This window comes from Engystomops pustulosus, chromosome 5 (assembly GCF_040894005.1).
Source record: "Engystomops pustulosus chromosome 5, aEngPut4.maternal, whole genome shotgun sequence".
Taxonomy (NCBI): domain Eukaryota; kingdom Metazoa; phylum Chordata; class Amphibia; order Anura; family Leptodactylidae; genus Engystomops; species Engystomops pustulosus.
In genome coordinates this window covers 164,791,348-164,809,867 of record NC_092415.1, presented here as the reverse complement: position 1 = coordinate 164,809,867, position 18,520 = coordinate 164,791,348, and the positions used below count along the sequence as shown (strand labels likewise).

General features: G+C 41.0%; 2 protein-coding genes across 5 annotated transcripts in view; both read right to left on the bottom strand.

The window, feature by feature from the left end:
- The window catches only part of TBC1D5 (TBC1 domain family member 5), a 402,345-nt gene that overhangs the window by 187,965 nt on the left and 195,860 nt on the right, over positions 1-18,520 (bottom strand). For all 4 annotated transcript variants that reach the window (XM_072153665.1, XM_072153667.1, XM_072153666.1 and 1 more), the window contains one exon: positions 6,843-6,909. In XM_072153665.1, the coding sequence (XP_072009766.1) occupies positions 6,843-6,909 (67 nt within the window). The remainder of the gene's footprint in view (positions 1-6,842; positions 6,910-18,520) is intronic.
- On the bottom strand, positions 14,137-16,589 carry LOC140133453 (uncharacterized). The gene is made up of 2 exons (XM_072153664.1): positions 14,836-16,589; positions 14,137-14,381 (listed from the first exon to the last, which is right to left on the bottom strand). The coding sequence occupies exons 1-2, from the start codon at positions 16,587-16,589 to the stop codon at positions 14,285-14,287; spliced, it is 1,851 nt and encodes a 616-aa protein (XP_072009765.1). The 3' UTR covers positions 14,137-14,284.

Sequence of the window (18,520 nt, the reverse complement as noted above, 5' to 3'; positions counted from 1 at the left end):
GCTGTGGGCCTATATAAATAGCCATTTATTACCATTTTAAACGCCTATGGAGTATTTCTATTACTGACAATATCATACTCCTCCTCGGCTAAAAAATACTCCTCAAAAATAAAAAAGAGGAGTATTTTTACCATGCTACAAAAAAAAAATGAGTGCGACCTCTCCCGCCACTCTATATTTATATCAATATAATACAAACAATTTAAACGTAAATTTAGATCTTCTTTCGAGATCTGATCCACCATTTGAAAGCATCTTCTAACTCACTGGCTCTGAGCACTTACTAATGAAGACATTAACATTGTCCTATCTACTTGAGAAAATCCCAAATTAGATATCAACAAACATTGTTTAATACTCTTTTGAATAACACTTTAATCTCTCCTTTGTTCGAGTTCCCTTGTGGGGATTGCAAATCTCTAACAATCATTATATAAAAAGGCTTTTTCGTGAGGCGTTCCCTAGGAATGTGTAGTAATAGCCCTATATATAAAAGTGATCTAAAGGACTGCAACTGGTTTCATTGTATGAAAAAAGTCAAAAGTTTTGAATTATTAATGTGTGGTGCTTTTATTGATTAAAAAGGGGTAATCAGGGAAAAAGGAATAGTAATAATGGGAATGAAGGATAGGAATTCTCACATCTTGAGGATCGGGTCTTTATTGTATCTATTATTTTATCTCCAACTACCGTATTTTTTGGACTATAAGGCGCACCGGATTATAAGGCGCACCTTCAATAAATGCCTGCTAAAACGTCTAGGTTCCTATATAAGGCGCACCTGATTATAAGGCGCACCTGATCATAAGGATGAATGACCAGCAGGTGGCAGACCTGTGCACTGCTCAAGGCAACTGTTGTCTGTAAGTACGGTTCATATATAAGGCGCACCTTTGATATCTGAGAGAATCAAAGGATTTTTTGTGTGCCTTGTAGTCCGAAAAATACAGTACATGTGGGGTTTTTGACCCCACAGTTTGTTAATAACCCAGGACATTGCTTGGAAGTGTGTCGGCTCCCGTCTGGATGTTTAGGGTGGTTTTACCATGCTAAAAAATCCAACTGCTCATGATTATGAAGCTGAGACTAAAGAATTTTTGGCACTTACTAGTAACCCACTTTAATTGGCATCTGACATGTTTATTTCTGTAAGACTGGCTTCCAACATGACATAACCCTGGAGACCCAGAGACTCGGCAGCAGCAGATTCAGGAGGTCGGTACAGTAGCCTCTTCCCAGCAGTTGCCAGCCAAGTGGTCATGTATTGGACTGCAGAGGTTAAGACATTTTTTTCAGATATTTCTAGTAGTAGGTTATCTCCCCAACATTGAAACTTGGCAAACACCATCCTTCCTTTTCTAACATGGAGGTGGCCCTTATTAATATAAAAGGTCTCTGCTGGCTCCTCAGGTTCATCCAACTTTTCTCCTAGGTGTATGCAGGTCTTTATTCTAGTGGACCAACATTGGGAGAGAAAAAAGAACTGCACCGCAGATCTACACATTATACAACGTAGCCTAGTGGCAATAAATCATTGTGTAATGTGTGGATGTGCGGTCCAGTTCTTTTCTCTCCCAATGTTGGCTTGGGTTTTTTCTAATTTATTTAGTTTTTTGCCTGGTACCGGCACACCCTAAATTTGACCTAGGTGTTTTTAATTTAGCAGGAGACAGAATATATTGGCTGCCTACTTCCTCTCAGCCAGTGTCTGAGACCACATGAAACAGTGAGTATTCAAGACCTGTTCACACATGGTGAGTATTTAGTCCTGTTCAGTGTGGTATTACATGGCATCTACTGCTTCTGTGGCGCTGGTGGGGACCCAGGGCCCGAAGCCATGGGGGCTATGCCTGCCAGTATGGGGGCTGGGGGGGAACTGAGTCTGGGTCCCTGCTCGGCCGCACCTAATAGCATAGTGATCCACTCAAACAAAGTCTGTGAAGTGGTTAGTGGCTTATCTATTACCTTCAGACTCAGTCTATTCATAACGTAAGAGATACAGCAGGATACAATAACCCTGCACTGGAAGAAATGGCCATCCAGAAAGCAGCTTATATTATCCATGGATGGAACCTCATGCCCCTGCCAAAAAGAGCCAACTGACACATGAACAGGGAACAGAGCTGTATTTATATGCAAAAATTTACACTGACCCCATGTGCAATTTCAGTGAAACCTTCCTTGAGGTTTTGTGGCTGATAATATAAAATTAGAACTAATTATTCCAATGCAGTTGGATTTCTTTTATAGTCCTAAGGTCGGGAAGTAAGAGTTCTCCTTACGGTAACTGCCAATCGAGGCATTGTATGTGTGTGGAAACTTATAAACTTATAACACTCACTAGGGAAGTAAAACTTAATTGGCAGTCTCCGTAAAGAGAACTCTTACTTCCCGACCCTAGTCACAGTCTCACAGACAGAGCCCATAAAGGCCAAATTGGGACACTAAACCACCGGTCCCTTTAATATATGTGACACAAGTTCTGAAGTTCCCTAGTGCTGAAGATTAAGTGCCATAATTTTGGGGGAAAAACAATGCTATGATTATTGTTTCTGGACTATGGAACTTCTCAGCAAGAACACGATTTCTACATGAAAGTCACATGGTTTACCGTAAGGGGTAACAGAACAACTTTTTAATATAACAAGTTTTTTTTCACTTATAAGAATAATCATGTTGTCATTAATTTTTTAAGTGTATTACAAGAAAAGATTGATTATTCCAATTTAGTCTTGTACTGTGTTAAGTATTTAAAAGGAATCTTAGAGAGACCCTTGTGGGGAATAAAAATGTGTTTTTAATATATAGCTCCTTTATGAATTACATCCTTTCATTTACAAAGCAGAAGAAATATAGTACAGAAGAGCCTAGGACTACCGTGGGTGGTATTTAAGACATGGTCCCCATCAACACTTACACCTGCTGTTTACTGGGAGATATAAATGTCTAATGATTTAGTGCCATAGAGACCAAAGTCCACCTGCCCACATACACATCGGCATTACAAAGACTGTACCATGTGCTTTATAAAGCAAAAAACACTGGTGGCTGTAGCCCAAAAAAAATAAAACATGCTTGGTGAAGACTTTCCTTTTCCGGTGACCATCTTATAGTTGGGGTCTGAATGATGTGGGGCTAACAAATAATTTGGAATCTACAAACATAATTTTTGTGTCATATTAAGATAGGAATATCATCTTTCAGATCACATGAAGCACACATTTTGCTCAATTTAATACCAAAAGCATCTGAAATGACACTCTCCCACCAGGATCTAAAAGGGACTCATCCAAGGAAATAAATGACACTTCTATTCTCATTTAACATTACTTAGTAGGTTATTGCTTACAGGTAAAAATATATTACAACCAGTACTTTGTCAAGTTTTTCCCCTGTTTACACAACCTCAGGTTCTCTAATTACTAATAAAATTCACAAAGTGTGCTCAAAGAAATCACACCAAGACAAAGTATGGTATAATATCTCAATCTCTCTGGAGCACCGATACCATGCAAGGCTAGACAGATGTGAGATGCTTTATTAGGGTCACAAAGGATTATACAGAAACTTTTCAGTGGGGCAGGACCTGGGCTTGGTTAGTTAAAGATAAAGTAATGTCCATAGTTCATTGGTTATTATCACATGGCAGAAACAAAGGCTCTGTCTCTGCCCAGGGAGCCTCACATTATTCTCTGTACAGGAGTGTGTTATCACACTGTTATCAACCTTCATCCACAGTTGAGCATCCTCTTATTCTCAGCATTTAGCAAGCATATAAAAATAAAAGCATTTTCATAAATTATATAGCAATATTTCACAACATGGACATTGTAACCAACGGCACACAGAAACAAAAGGCCTTTTTATGAAACATATTAAAAATCAGAAATGTTATGGATGCATAAAACTAGGTTCTTCTTCAGGAGAAATCCCTTTAAAGAAGATGAAAACCAGTATGCATTATACTGCTTATGATTACCATAAAACTTTGGGCTGTTCTATACCAATTTTAAAAAGGACATTTTACCACCTCACACACGTGGAGAAGAACATAGCACACTGCAGGGGCTGCTACACAGATCCAGGAGCACTTTAAATTTTCTTTTTAGCCTCAACAGTTGCTGAGGTATCAGTCACAGTATCTGACCATTAAAATCCTCTCTATTGTCAGAGAACAGGGGGCTTGTGTTAGGCTAATCTTCTCTGACAAGTAAAATATCATAACACACGCCCCTACCTCTTCTCAAGCTTCGCCTCTCCGACAATGTTGAGGATTATACTGTTCAGATACAGCGCCTGATATCTCAGCAATTCTGGGGTCTAGAAATGACATTCCAAGTGCCCCTTGATTTGTGTTTCAGCCCCTATATAATGGAAAGTGCATCTCCACATGTGAGGTGTTGAACGGCCTTGTTTAATGACTATTCTTTGAATTTTAAACTTAATTTAATAAAGTCTTTACTTTTATATATTTTTGGTGATTTTAACCCTACTACTATAGGGTAATTTTGGTTATTATTGAGGTTAATTCCTAAGTGATACTATAGGACTGCTTAGTTTTGGTTTATAATGTTGTATATGGTATTTACACATACTGTCCCAGTAAGTCTGCGTAATTGAGGCATTCTCAAGATAGTTACACAAAGTGAATAATATATATGACACAAAGAGAACTAAAAATCTATCACAAAACGGTCTGGTTTATATTTTAGTTGGTCATCTTGGGGGGCTTAAATCTGTATATATAAAAGCAATGATTGCCATGGAGACCTAGTGAGTTAATATACCCCATCTTTTAGATAACACCTTTAGGGTACACTATTGCATGAAGGGAGACAATATGATCCCCCATGTATCTTTAGGCTCATTTCTTCCCCATATCACCATTCAAGCAAGGAAACAAACAAAATACAATTCTTCAATGTAGTCCCCATCAGAATGTAGATCAATATACAAAAATGTACATCTAATAGGAATACATCTCCAAACACTGCTCTGCCCTGACAGAAAATAATATATGATCTGATTTGATGAAAAGAAAATGGAATAAGTAATGACAGCAATGCATTCAATGGACTGGAAAAGAGATTTTTTTTGCCATGTTTGAATTAATTAATGATGCTAATAAAACTCATAATTAACATCTGCTCAATATGTTTGTGTGCGAAATTGCACCTTTAAATATTCTGAGTGGCATACATAAAATATGCTGCTCAGATCAAAGTAAATGTGAGGAGCAGATGAAGAAGGTATGGGGATATTTATGATGTGATAAATGGCACAACGTCGACACGCTCATGTGGTTCAAAGAATACACTACCACAAGTGACAAAAAGATAGAAGTCAACTAGACTTATAACTAGCTATTACCCACTATCCATAGTAATATCTATCCATGAGGTATAAAACCATGAATCCATGATTATCCTGGTCCCCAGAGTCAGGATTCATTAAACACAAACACTGCAGAATTTCCCTGCAGCTTCCCCCAGGCACCTTTTCTGCAGCTATTAACCTTCTGGGTTGCAGCAGGGTAGCCCCAATCAAATTTGTACTACTGGTCTCAACACAAAGAGCCACTGAAGTGAATGGAACAGTGGTCACACAAGCATACCACCAATCATAGACCACCGTTGGGTCCCCAAGGTCAGACTGCAAGATATCAAGCACTTATTTTTGTTTGTAGCCCAAGTTACAAACAGCTATAACCCAATAGTGGCACCTAGAAACACTGTTCTGGTGTCACTTTAAAGGGAACATGTCACCTAACAAACCACCACCAGTATGTTGTAAAGCTGCTTTACACCTTCCACATTAGATTTAGTTCATAGCAGAATAGTTGTGGTATCATCTAGAAGTCAAGTTCTCTCCACCTCAGAATGTACTTGCTGTGATTGACATCAAGCACTAGGCACCAGGAGAGGTGGTTAATGATGTCCCTGGACATAGAGACGTCAATTCAGCTAAAGGTATTCTAAGGTGGTTTGAGCTTGACTTCAGTACTTTATACAACCAAGTTATATTTCACTGGTAGCAGTTTATTACATCCAATTCTGCTGATAGGTTTCCTTTAAAGAGGAGAATCTGCCAGGAGTGGCCTTTAGAACACCAGTGTAAAAACTCCCACAGCCAGCGGTCCTGTGCCAATATTCAGTAAGAGTCTCCGGCCCCTAAGTGATTATGGGTGCAAACTCCGCCAGTTCCGATCTGTAGACCAGGTCAGAACTGGCGGAGTCTATTGCTCTAGTCTCGGTTAGTGCTGGTTTTCTGACAGAGACTACTGTAAATTTGGTGGGTCAGGCGTTCAAATCTTTTGCCTGGCCCCACTCCCTGTGGCGGGGAAAGGGAGGTTTATATGTAAATCTGGGACACTGTTTTTTTTAAACACAATTAAAGCAGGGAGGAGCTCCTCCTGATCGAGATGTGTTTAGACCTAAAACACTTGGAATCAGGAATAAGAAGCATGTGTTTTGCATTGTTTCCTGCCTTGATCCCGATCACAAGCATTTAGGTAACTCCTCCCTGCTGCGCCTGAGTTGCATTTAAAAATGTACTGTGTGAATGCAGCCTTAAAGGGTTAGGTGTGATCCAGAAGCCACAACCAGATTTTGGAGTATTTTAATAGACATTTTGAATTCAGATACTGAAAACTATTGTATCAGTATCAAGTATCGTGATATTTTCCAGATATCGTATCGCACTCAAAATTTTACTAGCGGAGCAACCCTAATACAATAATGTAAGATTTTCCCTGAAAATAACCTGTAACCCATTTTTGGGATGAAAAAGAAAATACAACCCTGTATTATTGTCAGGGGAACACTATGTAGATAATGAAATACCTGTATGATATAAAGATGTCTTCAGAGGTTGAGGTTGGCTGAGTGCTTTTTACATCTTCGGATATTCCTGTAAAAAAACAAATAACAAATGATTTAACATTATGTATGGGACCTAAAAACCTACAACCATAGAAAAAGAATGACCACTTAAATCTACCATATTAGCCATTGCAAAGAAATGTAAAAATGTGCTCATCACAATACGTTTGATATAACCAGGTGCGTTCGATGCAACAAACACCTGACATCAGCAATGATCCAAGCAGCAGCTTTGCCTTTAGCAGTTCTTATCAATAGTATTGGTGGTCTATATATCAGACTCTGTAGGACAAACTCCAATTTATAACAAAGAGTTATGAATTTAATCTTAAAGGGGTTGTTCACCTCAAGCAAATTACAGCAAATAAATATTGTTTGAGTAACAAAAAAGTAATTCAGTTTTCAAATATACTTTCTGTATAAATTCCTCATGGTTTTCCAGATCCCTGCTTGCCGTTATTCAACAGGAAGTTTTATTGTTTACTTCCTGTATATAGGGGAGATGGAGTTTGCCGCTGCACGAGATGGCAGCATAGGACGAGAGCTCCGAGCGTAAATACCGATGATCCTCTAAGCTACAGGGGTACAAGCAGCAATAAAAAGAGGAACAAACCCGGTACTCACAGAGTAAGACAAGCCTCACGCTCTCCCACAGCATAGCTATCCAATATGGCCGCCACACTCAGACAGGACGGAGCAATCTGATGGGGAGGGAACGTTTACAGGAGAGGTGGCTGAGACGGATGTTCTTGGTATCCTCAAAGATATCATTACCACAGCGCTTCAGCTGGTGATGAAGGAGTTAAACGAAACCAAAGCGGACGTCCACCATATTGGACATAGAGCCAAGGCCATGGAAGGCGCGCAGGAAGAATTTGCGGAGGCGCAGGGGTTCGTGGAGGTGGTCCATCAAAAGCTCTCAGAGAAAGACAAACAAATCTGTCAGGCGATGGCGCCCCAGGAAGACCAGGAAAATAGGAGTCGGAGGAAGAATATTAAATTGAAAAGCCTTCTGGAGACATGGGCATCGGAGGAACAGTTATGAACCAGGTATTTACCACATTGACGGCGGCTGAGATAGCAGGAGAGGTGGTTATAGAAAGGGTGCACACGGCCCTTAAGCCGAAGCCAGCGGCAACTGACCCCCCCACCCAGAGAAGTGGTCTGCAGACTGCTTAGGTTTAAAGGGGTTATCCGGGTTTAAAAATCTTTTTATGGCCGGGCTGGGGAGGGATAGTTAAACATAATAAACATGGACTTACCTCCTCCGGCGCCGCCGATGTCCTGCGCCGCGGTCACTTCGATCCGTGCCCCTGTGGGCAGAACTGTGGGCAGGGGGGACCAGAACTGGGGGCAAGGGTTAAGATAAAATTACAGGATATGCAGCTCATTGACATATGGCGTCAACATAACCTATCGGGAAGGGATTTCACCTTTCAATCAGGCCTGCATGGCTCTTTCCAAAGGCTGGACTACCTGTTCACATACGATAGGCATCTCAAATCCGCCAACTATTCAGATATAGGGATTGCACCTTAACTACCAATTCGAGATTGGACATGGAGGCTCAATGATATGCTAGTAGGGGAAGGGGCCTTGTTACTTCCTGTAACTAAAAACTAGTCCATGGCCATGTGATATCAAACAGGTGCACGGCTTGATAGCATCACTCAGCTCTGATTACCCTCTGTGATATAATGCGTTGTGCACCTGTGTAACATCACATGGACTACTGTGTAGCTACAGTAAGTAAACAATAAACCTTCCTGTTTAATGGCAGCAAGCAGAGATCTAGTTATCAGTAATTTGCTGGAAAGTGCTTAAAGTGGACAACCCCTTTAAATGTGATGAATATTAAAATAGAGTTGGTACAAAACAAATGTTATAGGTAACTTAATATATAGGCAACGGTTAATATACATTTACAAACAAAAAGTCTGCACTAAAATTGCAAGTTGGCCTGAAAATAAAATGTTAGAACACTAAACATAATTTGGTAATCACATCCAATAGCCTATACCATGCTGATTTTAACACTGCCATGTATGAATAGTACATGCTCTTGGGACAACCTGCTCCTTCAGGCAGGGTGCTAGGTAGGCTTACAAATTCACTTTCTGGGTATGGGAACTATGTATTTTATTTTTTTATAGATAAAAACAATGTGGGCACAAGTTATTGCAGTGCTATGGGAATTCATTATCAAACTTATCAGTGAATGTGGTGACAGGTTCCCTTTAAATACATACAACTATAAGAACGAAATAAAAGACCAATAATATCAACATAAGAAATTCCTATACAGCTCCAATATATCACTCAAACCCAACACACAGCAATAATTCTTGTTACATCTGTGTATTAATAGCCTTATATTACACAGAATTGTCTTAAAAATGTGTATTTTATGTTATTTAGCTTATACCCCATGGCATTTCCAAGTGGAATGTGTGAAAGACAGGGAATTACCGCTAGATTAATGCCCTGCAATACTGACACAATCAGATTTCTGCATTATTTAATAGAAAACATTTTAGCCTATAACTAAAACCAGAGGTTGATTACATTTGACAACAGACTGGAGTAAGGATACAGCTGCGGGTTTGGTTTTTCTGAAAACAAATGTGTTCAATATGGAAACATGGAAGCTATAAAACAAATGGCAAATCGTCTTCTAATATCTGAAAATAGGCTTTTATTGGGAGAATATGTGAATTTTATTGGAATGTGTGATTTGGTTGCTTCTAGATTTATGCCAGAGATTTATGTGAGGAAGCATTCAGAAACATTTGCACAACCTAATCCCATACATGCTCCAATATTCTCATTAGGAAACAAGATGTAATATAATTTATGGGTAATATATAAATGGGCGACACTAAATCAATATAAAAGCCACATAAATGCTTTTCTTTGCTTATACTTAATTCATTGCTGCAGAGGAGCATCAGCCGATGCTAACAAAGAATATCTTGCATAGCTTTTCTAGTTTCCCTACATTTTTAAAAAGTATTATAGTAACTAAATTACTTAAAAGTAATGGCCACTAACAGGGTAAGTATAAGACCCTAACAGGGTCACCCATATTACACTTGCCATGTTAAACTTTGCCAGGAGTGCAGGTCACATGACCCATGGTCAGCAGGACCCAGGACTGTGTGCTGTGTCCTGCTGGCTTCTGGCAGATGGATTCGGCCGTCCAGTCAGTACTATCTGCACCGTTCTCCAACCACTGATATGGAAGTGGTTATGATGGAGGGAGGATGCAGGCAGTAATGAGTTCACGGAAGTCACAGGAAGTTCCAAATCCTGCTGCCCGCCCAGCTTGACCTGTGGCAAGCAGCAAACTTTATTAGGGCCAGTATAATATGGGTGGCCCTGTAAGGGTCTTATACCTACCCTGTTAAAGTTTTCTATAAGTGGCTAACCACTTTACAGAAAACCCTTGGCCACAACCACCAACTGGTTTCAATGCAAACAATCAGTGCTTTTAGATTCACACACAATATGGCAATAAAGCTATTTACTGTTAGGTGGGTGGTCATGGGATAGATAAGACAACCCGGCACCACCCACCTGACTGTATAATTCTGTATAATTTTAGGTGCGGAACCTAATGGTGGACCAAGCAATCACCAGTTTAAGCTCATAGGGGGACTAATTCTCCTCCCCTCTGGAAACATCAAGAGGCTCTGGCCTCTTAATGTATACAGCAGCTGGGCTGCTCAGAATATATTTCTATGCTAGGTCCTACCTGGCGTAAAATTGGGCAATTAAACCATTAAAGGACATCTATCACCAGGATGAAGGACTGTATGCAAATGAGCCTGACGGGTTCCAGGCCTGAAGCCCCATAGGCTCATTTGCATATAGTCCGTCATCCTGGTGGTAGATGCCCTTAAAGCTTCAACGCTAAGTGTGCAGGTGCTAACACGCCCTTCTCCGACCCACTCTGCCACCGGCCGCACCCCCTTCACACCCCCTGGCATGGAGATGGCATGATGGTGGAAAAAACTTCTAGTGATTGCGATTATTTCAGGCGTTCTGAGGGTATGGCACTGCAGTGTTCGCTATCGGAAGGTTCTGTTACAGCTAGCAGTTTAACACTGCTAATACTTGTATAACTATGAGCTGCTTTCTTTAGTAAAGAGCTCCTTGAGCGTTTTTTTAGGGTGACAGGTCCTCTTTAAGTATGTCATAAAAAAAAATTCTAAATGCATTAAGATACTATCAGCGTTTCTATCAAGGTACTGACCCAATGCAAAACATGATTGCCGCTTGCTATATAGGAATATTTTTTACATAAACATTGGATTTCTCCAAATTAGATGAATGCTGTTGAATGCTAATTTACCCACATACTGCACCAATATTTTGGTATGTCTTTGTACTGTCTGGAGGTATACAAGGTAGTTCTAATTACAGACCAAGTTAATTATAGATCTACAGTACAATAGGAGAAATTAATGATAATTATGAAAAGACTTGTGAGCTGTGAGCTAATAACTGGTTCATGAAAGCAGACAATTTCTTACCATATATTATAGACTAGAAGAAAACACAAGAACTGGGAAAGAGAAATACACCGAAATCATGTCTTACCATCTGTTAGAAATATGAAATACAATATGACCTTTACATTATGTGTTTCAGACATATCCGTATAGTGTGTGAACCAATAAACCAATATGTACACTGGGGGAGACTATGGGGAAAAAAAATGAATCCAGCGTAAAATGGGTACGTCACTGGAAGCCCAATGGACACATTTATACAGAATAAGATTTTTTGGGACACCACTGAAACTCTGTCATGAATTCTCTTGTGGGTTGTGATTTTTCCTGGTTCTGCTCCTATGATGAAGCAAAACAATGTAAGCACCTTTGGAGATTTGACCACCACATTCTAGAAGATCAACAAAGCTGATGTATGGTATGGTGTATGGTTTTGACATGTTTGCTTACTGTTAGAATTTTTCTAAAGTTTTTAAGAACACTAATGCTTTATCTATTTACAGTAAGTGAAAGTCAAAAATTTGAAATTTGAGAATTTACTTTCATGGCCAAACCCCTTTAATGTTAAATACGGCTCTCTAAATGGTCCTTTATAGAGGATATTACTAAAAGTCTTTTTTTTTTTTATAGAAGAATGGCTCTAATCTCAAGGATAAAGGCATCCACAGGACATGTATATTGAAATTGAAAAGGTACTATGTGTGGTTTGTGTGTGGGGGGGTGGAGGTTTGCTTTTGCCAGTGACAGGAACACTCACTGCCAGTGGCTTTGTCAGCAGTGTTACCAGTGGTGGTGAGCGTTCAAGTTTAGTACCTGAACCAAACCTCCAGGGGTCTGTTCATCCCTACTTAAAATATATAAACCAGGATTGTAATTAAGGAAACACCAGTACAGGTGGTACCCGACTTACAGATTACAGTTACTATTATAAAGTATCCTGTTCCGTTTTACATACAAATTCAACTTAAGTACACACCTGCCCGTATTTACCAAAAAAGACATGTCAAAAGACAGACAGAGATGCTTAGAAACCTGTCAGGGCAATTTCTGTCAGACCTTAAACCAACTACAGAACCTGTTATATAGTGTCACAAATTGCCTTGCCTGGTATCAAATCCCTCCCAAAAACCCCTTTATACTTACCTGTATATGAATCCAATAAGTCACATCAGACTCTTTTCTGGTGCCCCTGGTTCCTGAATGTTGCTTTCAGGAAGCTGGCATAGTACACCACAGCTTCACCGCGCATGCGCTACACTCGCAGCATATCATCTTAAGGATATTTGGATTTTGGAAAACCCGGGTTGGTTTGAGACGCGCTGCCCCAATTAAGCTCTGTTCGACACGGATATTTGAAGTTCAAATATTTATTTGTGTGGTAAAAAGGACTACGCGTTTCGGGGGTGGTCTACCCCCTTCCTCAGGTCCGTAACAAATGCTAGACAAAATAATATAGTGCAAATGATTTAGAAGGTATATACACATGTAAAAGAATTAATTTTTTTGAGGGGGGAGTAAAAGTTGTATCTATGAGATACGGTACATAAGATAAAAGTGGTAACATATATTTCATGATATAAAGGAAAATACATTTGGTATATATAACATTGATATAAAATGGATAGTATATCTAAGCTAATACATATAAAATAGAATAAAATACAATAAAATTTCATATCTGTCTAAATTCATAAGATATAGGCAAAATGTATTGAAATGATACAGTAAAAGACATATCTAAGTAGAGAAAATATAACCTGAGGGGATAGTCTGTAATAAAAAATGTCAGATATGGCTCAGAGTGGATGAGACATGGGAGAGTGGTATGTAATGTGGTGGGGAGATTAATGTGTGATGTATGGTGCATCAATAATTGTTTGTAATGAATATATTGTGTTGAGTAAAGAGGAGAAGTTACCTGGAGCGCCGGGTACAATGTATATCTCAGAGTGGAAACAGGACAGCTGTTGGGAGGTGAGAGGGAAATTAAGAGAAATGTCCTTGTGATGAAGATCTTACATGAAATGATAGAAGTGTTGATGACACTTACTTAGTCCTGTGGTGAGAGCTGTATGTCCGGTTTTGGCGCGAGGTGTGCGCCCAATCGGAAAAGGAGTCTTTTAAAAGGTTATATTTTCTCTACTTAGATATGTCTTTTACTGTATCATTTCAATATATTTTGCCTATATCTTATGAATTTAGACAGATATGAAATTTTATTGTATTTTATTCTATTTTATATGTATTAGCTTAGATATACTATCCATTTTATATCAATGTTATATATACCAAATGTATTTTCCTTTATATCATGAAAGCGAGAATTAGACTCACCGGTAATTCGTTTTCCATCTAGTCCACCATGACGGCCCACCTGGAGGATTACCCCTTGACCTCTGCAGGGACAGGAAGAAGAGAGGTTAAATGTCCCTCCCCCTGCATCCCTCGCTAGTGTGCTACCAAATAATTACACCAAGGAAGGATGCAAGAGGTTTTATTAGCATGTTACTCCACATACAATAAAAAACCATATAATAACATTTGTAAGGGTAGGGAAAAAATTCCAGGCCGTCATGGTGGACTAGATGGAAAACGAATTACCGGTGAGTCTAATTCTCGCTTTCCATGACGTCCCCCATGACGGCCCACCTGGAGATGTACCAGATAACAAAAAAGGAATTTTTTAGGGAGGGACTACTGTTTGTAGAACTTTTCTACCAAATGATAAGTCCTTGGCAGAATGTAAGTCCAGTCTGTAGTGCTTCGCAAAGGTTGTGGAACTGGACCAGGTTGCGGCTTTACAAATTTGGTCCAGGGAAGCTCCTGCTCGCTCTGCCCAGGAAGTGGCTACTGCCCTGGTAGAATGGGCTTTAAGATTTGTAGGAGCATCTAGGTTTTGGATAGTATAACAGTCCCTGATAGTCTGTCTAATCCAGCGGGCGATTGTGATCTTCGACGCTTTTCTCCCTCTGTTCTTGCCCTGGAACTGAAGAAACAAGTTAGAGTCTTTTCGCCAGCTATTAGTTATTTCAAGATAGTGTAGCACTATTCTTCTCACATCTAAAGTATGCCATTTAGCTTCTCCTGAAGTTTTTGGCTTTTGGCAAAAGGAGGGGAGAATAATTTCCTGGTTACGATGAAAATCTGTTGCCACTTTGGGCAGGAAATTTGGATCAAGCATCAGAGATATTCTATCGTCCGTAATTTTTAGGTAAGGTTCGTTAACGGAGAGTGCTTGAATTTCTCCTAACCTTCTAGCCGTTGTTATGGCAACAAGAAAGGCGGTTTTTAAGGTGATATTTTTTATGCTTGCGTCTTCTAGAGGCTCAAACGGACCCTGTATAAGGCCATTCAGGACTATTGATAAGTCCCAGGGAGGGGTCCTGATGGGACATTTAGGACTTAGTCTAGTGGATGCTCTAAGAAAACGTCTTACCCACCTATGGTCAGCCAGAGAGACGTCGAAGAAGACGCTGAGGGCTGAGACTTGGACCTTTAGTGTGCTGGTCTTTAGGCCTTTGGACAACCCCGCTTGAAGAAACTCCAGTATCTGCTGTATGTTAGGAGAAGACAGATTAGGAATTTCAGGATGGCAAAAGGATACGAATCTTTTCCAGATTTTGTGGTAGATTGCTGAAGTAACTGGCTTTCTACTTGCCTGTAATGTTGCAATGACTTCTTCTGAGAGACCTTTAGCCCTCAGCATCTGTTTCTCAGGATCCAGGCTGATAGATGGAGCGACTCTGGATTGGGATGATGAACAGACCCTTGGTATAGGAGGTCCTTCCTTTGAGGGAGAATAACTGGTTCTTCCAATGCCAGATTCTTCAGTGCTGGGAACCAGCTTCTTTTTGGCCAGAAGGGAACTATCAAGATAATCTTGAGGTCTTCTTGTCTTATTTTTTGCACTGTCCTTGAGATCAGAGGAAGTGGAGGGAAGGCATAGGCTAGTCTTGAGTGCCAACTGTGGCAGAAGGCATCTAGAAGGTAGTCTGGGGTATTCTTCTGCAGGGAGAAGTAATGGTCTGCTTTCTTGTTTTCTCTGGTGGCAAATAGATCTATTTGCGGTATTCCCCATTTCTGGGTTAAATGGGAGAAAACTTCCTTGTTTAGGCACCACTCGTGGGGATCTAGAGTGTACCGGCTCAGGAAATCTGCCTCTTTGTTTTCTGACCCCTTCAGATGGACTGCCGTCAGAGAGAGGACATTTTCTTCTGCCCAGAGAAAGATCTTTTTTGATATTTTTTGGAGAGATGCAGACTGTGTGCCCCCTTGGCGTTTGAGGTAGGCGACTGTGGTCGTGTTGTCGGATAATATTTTGAGGTTTTGGCCCTGTACTTGTTCTGAGCAGGCCTTCAGGGTTTCCCAGACCGCTTTCAATTCTTTGTAATTTGATGACCTGTTTACTTCTGACTGGGACCATTGACCCTGAACCAGTTTTCCCGGAAGTTTTGCTCCCCAACCTGTCCTGCTTGCATCTGTCAAGATGGATGTTACTGGCCAATTGCTCCATTTCAGGCCCCTGGAAAGATTTTCCACTGTCTTCCACCAATTTAGGGAACTTTTTACCCCTAGAGGAATGTTGGTTTTCTTTTCTAGATGGTTCAGATTTTTGTCCCAAGATGAAAGGATCCAATTCTGAAGGTCTCTCGTATGATTTTGAGCCCAGGGAACACCGGCTATACAGGACGTGAGAAGGCCCAGGAGTTTCATAGCCTCTCTGATTGAGCACTTCTGTCTGCTTTGAAACAGTGACACCTGTAAGGTAAGATTCTTGATCTTCTCTTCTGGGAGAAGAGAGTATTGATGCACTGAGTCCAGTAAGATTCCTAGAAATTTTAACCTGGTGCTTGGTTGAAGATTTGATTTTTCGAAGTTTATAATCCAACCTAGGTTTTCTAGGACTGCTATTGTCGTGCCTCTCTGGGATAACAAAATTTCTTCTGAGCTGGAAATTAGAAGGAGATCGTCCAAATAAGGGATCAGAAGTATGTTCCTTTGTCTGAGGACCGCTACCACCTCTGCCATAATTTTTGTAAACAGTCTGGGAGCTGAGGAGATCCCGAATGGTAGAGCTCTGAATTGGAAGTGTCTTACCTGATTTTCTGGGGACCGGATGGCAAATCTCAGGAATTTTTGAGAGATGGGATGGATTGGGACGTGGTAATACGCGTCTTTTAAATCTATGGTGCATAGAGCTGCTCCTTTGGGAATTAGTGGTGTGGTGGATTTTAGGGACTCCATCTTGAATCTCCTGTATTTGATATGGGTATTTAGATTTCTTAAATTTATGATCATCCTGTAGGCTCCGTTCGGTTTCTGAACTAAGAAGAGGGGAGAGTAGAACCCCTTCCTTTGATGGTGGGGAGGTACAGGGGAGATTACATTCTTGAGTAGCAGAGACTGAACCTCTTCCCACATGAGCAGAAGCATTTGCTGAGAGGATGTTTTTGTTGTCACAAATGTTTGAGGGGGCGGGGTATTTAGCTCGATCTTGTAGCCCTCGCGTATGACTTGTAGAATCCAGGTGTTTTTTATACTTTGCTCCCACTGAGAGGGGAAAAGAGCTAGTCTTCCCCCCACCCTGGCGTCATTGTTTTCGGGCAGGGTTGGGTTGGGAACTCTGGAAGGAACTGTAACCTCTGCCTCTACCCCCTTTTGTGTAACTCCATCTGCCTTGTTTCCCTTTTCCGCGATAGGATGGAACTTTGTCGCGGGGATCACGAAAGGAATGCCTCTTCTGTCTGGGTTCTGGAAAGCCTTTTTTCCTATCCGCAGCTTTCTCCAGGATCGTGTCCAGTTCTGGACCGAATAGGAACTCGCCAGTAAAGGGTATGCCACATAAGTTGGATTTAGATCGGAAGTCTCCTGACCACTGCTTGAGCCAGAGGGCTCTGCGGGCGACGTTAGAGAGTGCTCCTTCTTTGGCAGAGAATCTGACGCATTCCCCTGATACGTCTGCAATGAAAGTGGTTGCTAGTTTTAGAAGCGGAAGAGATTCCAGAAGCTTCTCCCTCGAGGTTCCACTGATGATCTGGTTCTCTAACCCGTTTAGCCAGCAGGTCATTGTTCTGGCGACAGACGTGGTTGCGACATTGGCCTTTAGATTTAGCATTGCCGACTCCCAGGTTTTCTTTAAGACACTGTCAGATTTGCGATCCATGGGGTCTTTAAGTTGGGTCGCATCCTCAAAGGGAAGGTCGGTTTTCTTCACCATCTTAGTAACCTGGATGTCCACTTTTGGAATTGAATTCCAGTTTTTTGATTTCTCCTCGTCAAGCACGAGCCTATTTCTGAAATCCCTGGCTACGGATAGCCGTTTTTCAGGGTCTTTCCACTCTTCCCGGATAAGGTCCTCCAGCACATTATTGACTGGAAATACCCTCTTCTTTTTTGCTTTTAAGCAACCGAAGAGTTCGTCCTGTACGGACTTTGTCTCCACAGGATCTTCAATATTTAATGTTTCTCGGACTGCTCTTAGTAAGGTGTCCAGGTTATCCATAGGGAAAAGGAATCTAGTGTCGTTCTTTTGTTCCTGGCTGTCTAGCTGCTCTTCCTCACCGCCTTGGTAGGAACAGGAAGCCCTGTCAGGGTCTGAATCCATCTCCTCCGGATTAGGTTCAGAAGGTTTGAACCTTTTAGGAGGAATTCCTTCAGAAAAGAGGGATGCAACTGTGCTCTTTACTTCAGATTTGAACATGGATCTCATCTCGTCCATGAAGGACGCTTTTTCCTCCCGCATTATGCTATCAAGGCAGTCTCTGCATAGCGTTTTTTTATAGGATTCCGGAAGTTTGTTAAAACACATGTTGCATCTACGAGCCGAAGGGGTCTTAGTCTTTGACTTGTCTTCCTTCTTTTCCTCTTTTTTATCCTCTTTCTTCTCTTTATCTTTCCTCTCCTAGATGCGAGAAGAAAAAACACGAGGAAGCATAGGGGATGTATACATATACAGGGCCCCCCCTCCAACCTTCCCCCTCCAGACCCCCTTACTTACAGATATCTGAGGAAGGGGGACTGGGTCCATACTGCCTGTGGACAAGGGAGGAGGTAGAGGTGTGAGTGGAGCGGTGATAAGGATAATCAATCTGCCACCATGCGTTTCACTAACCTGCGCCTGTGACA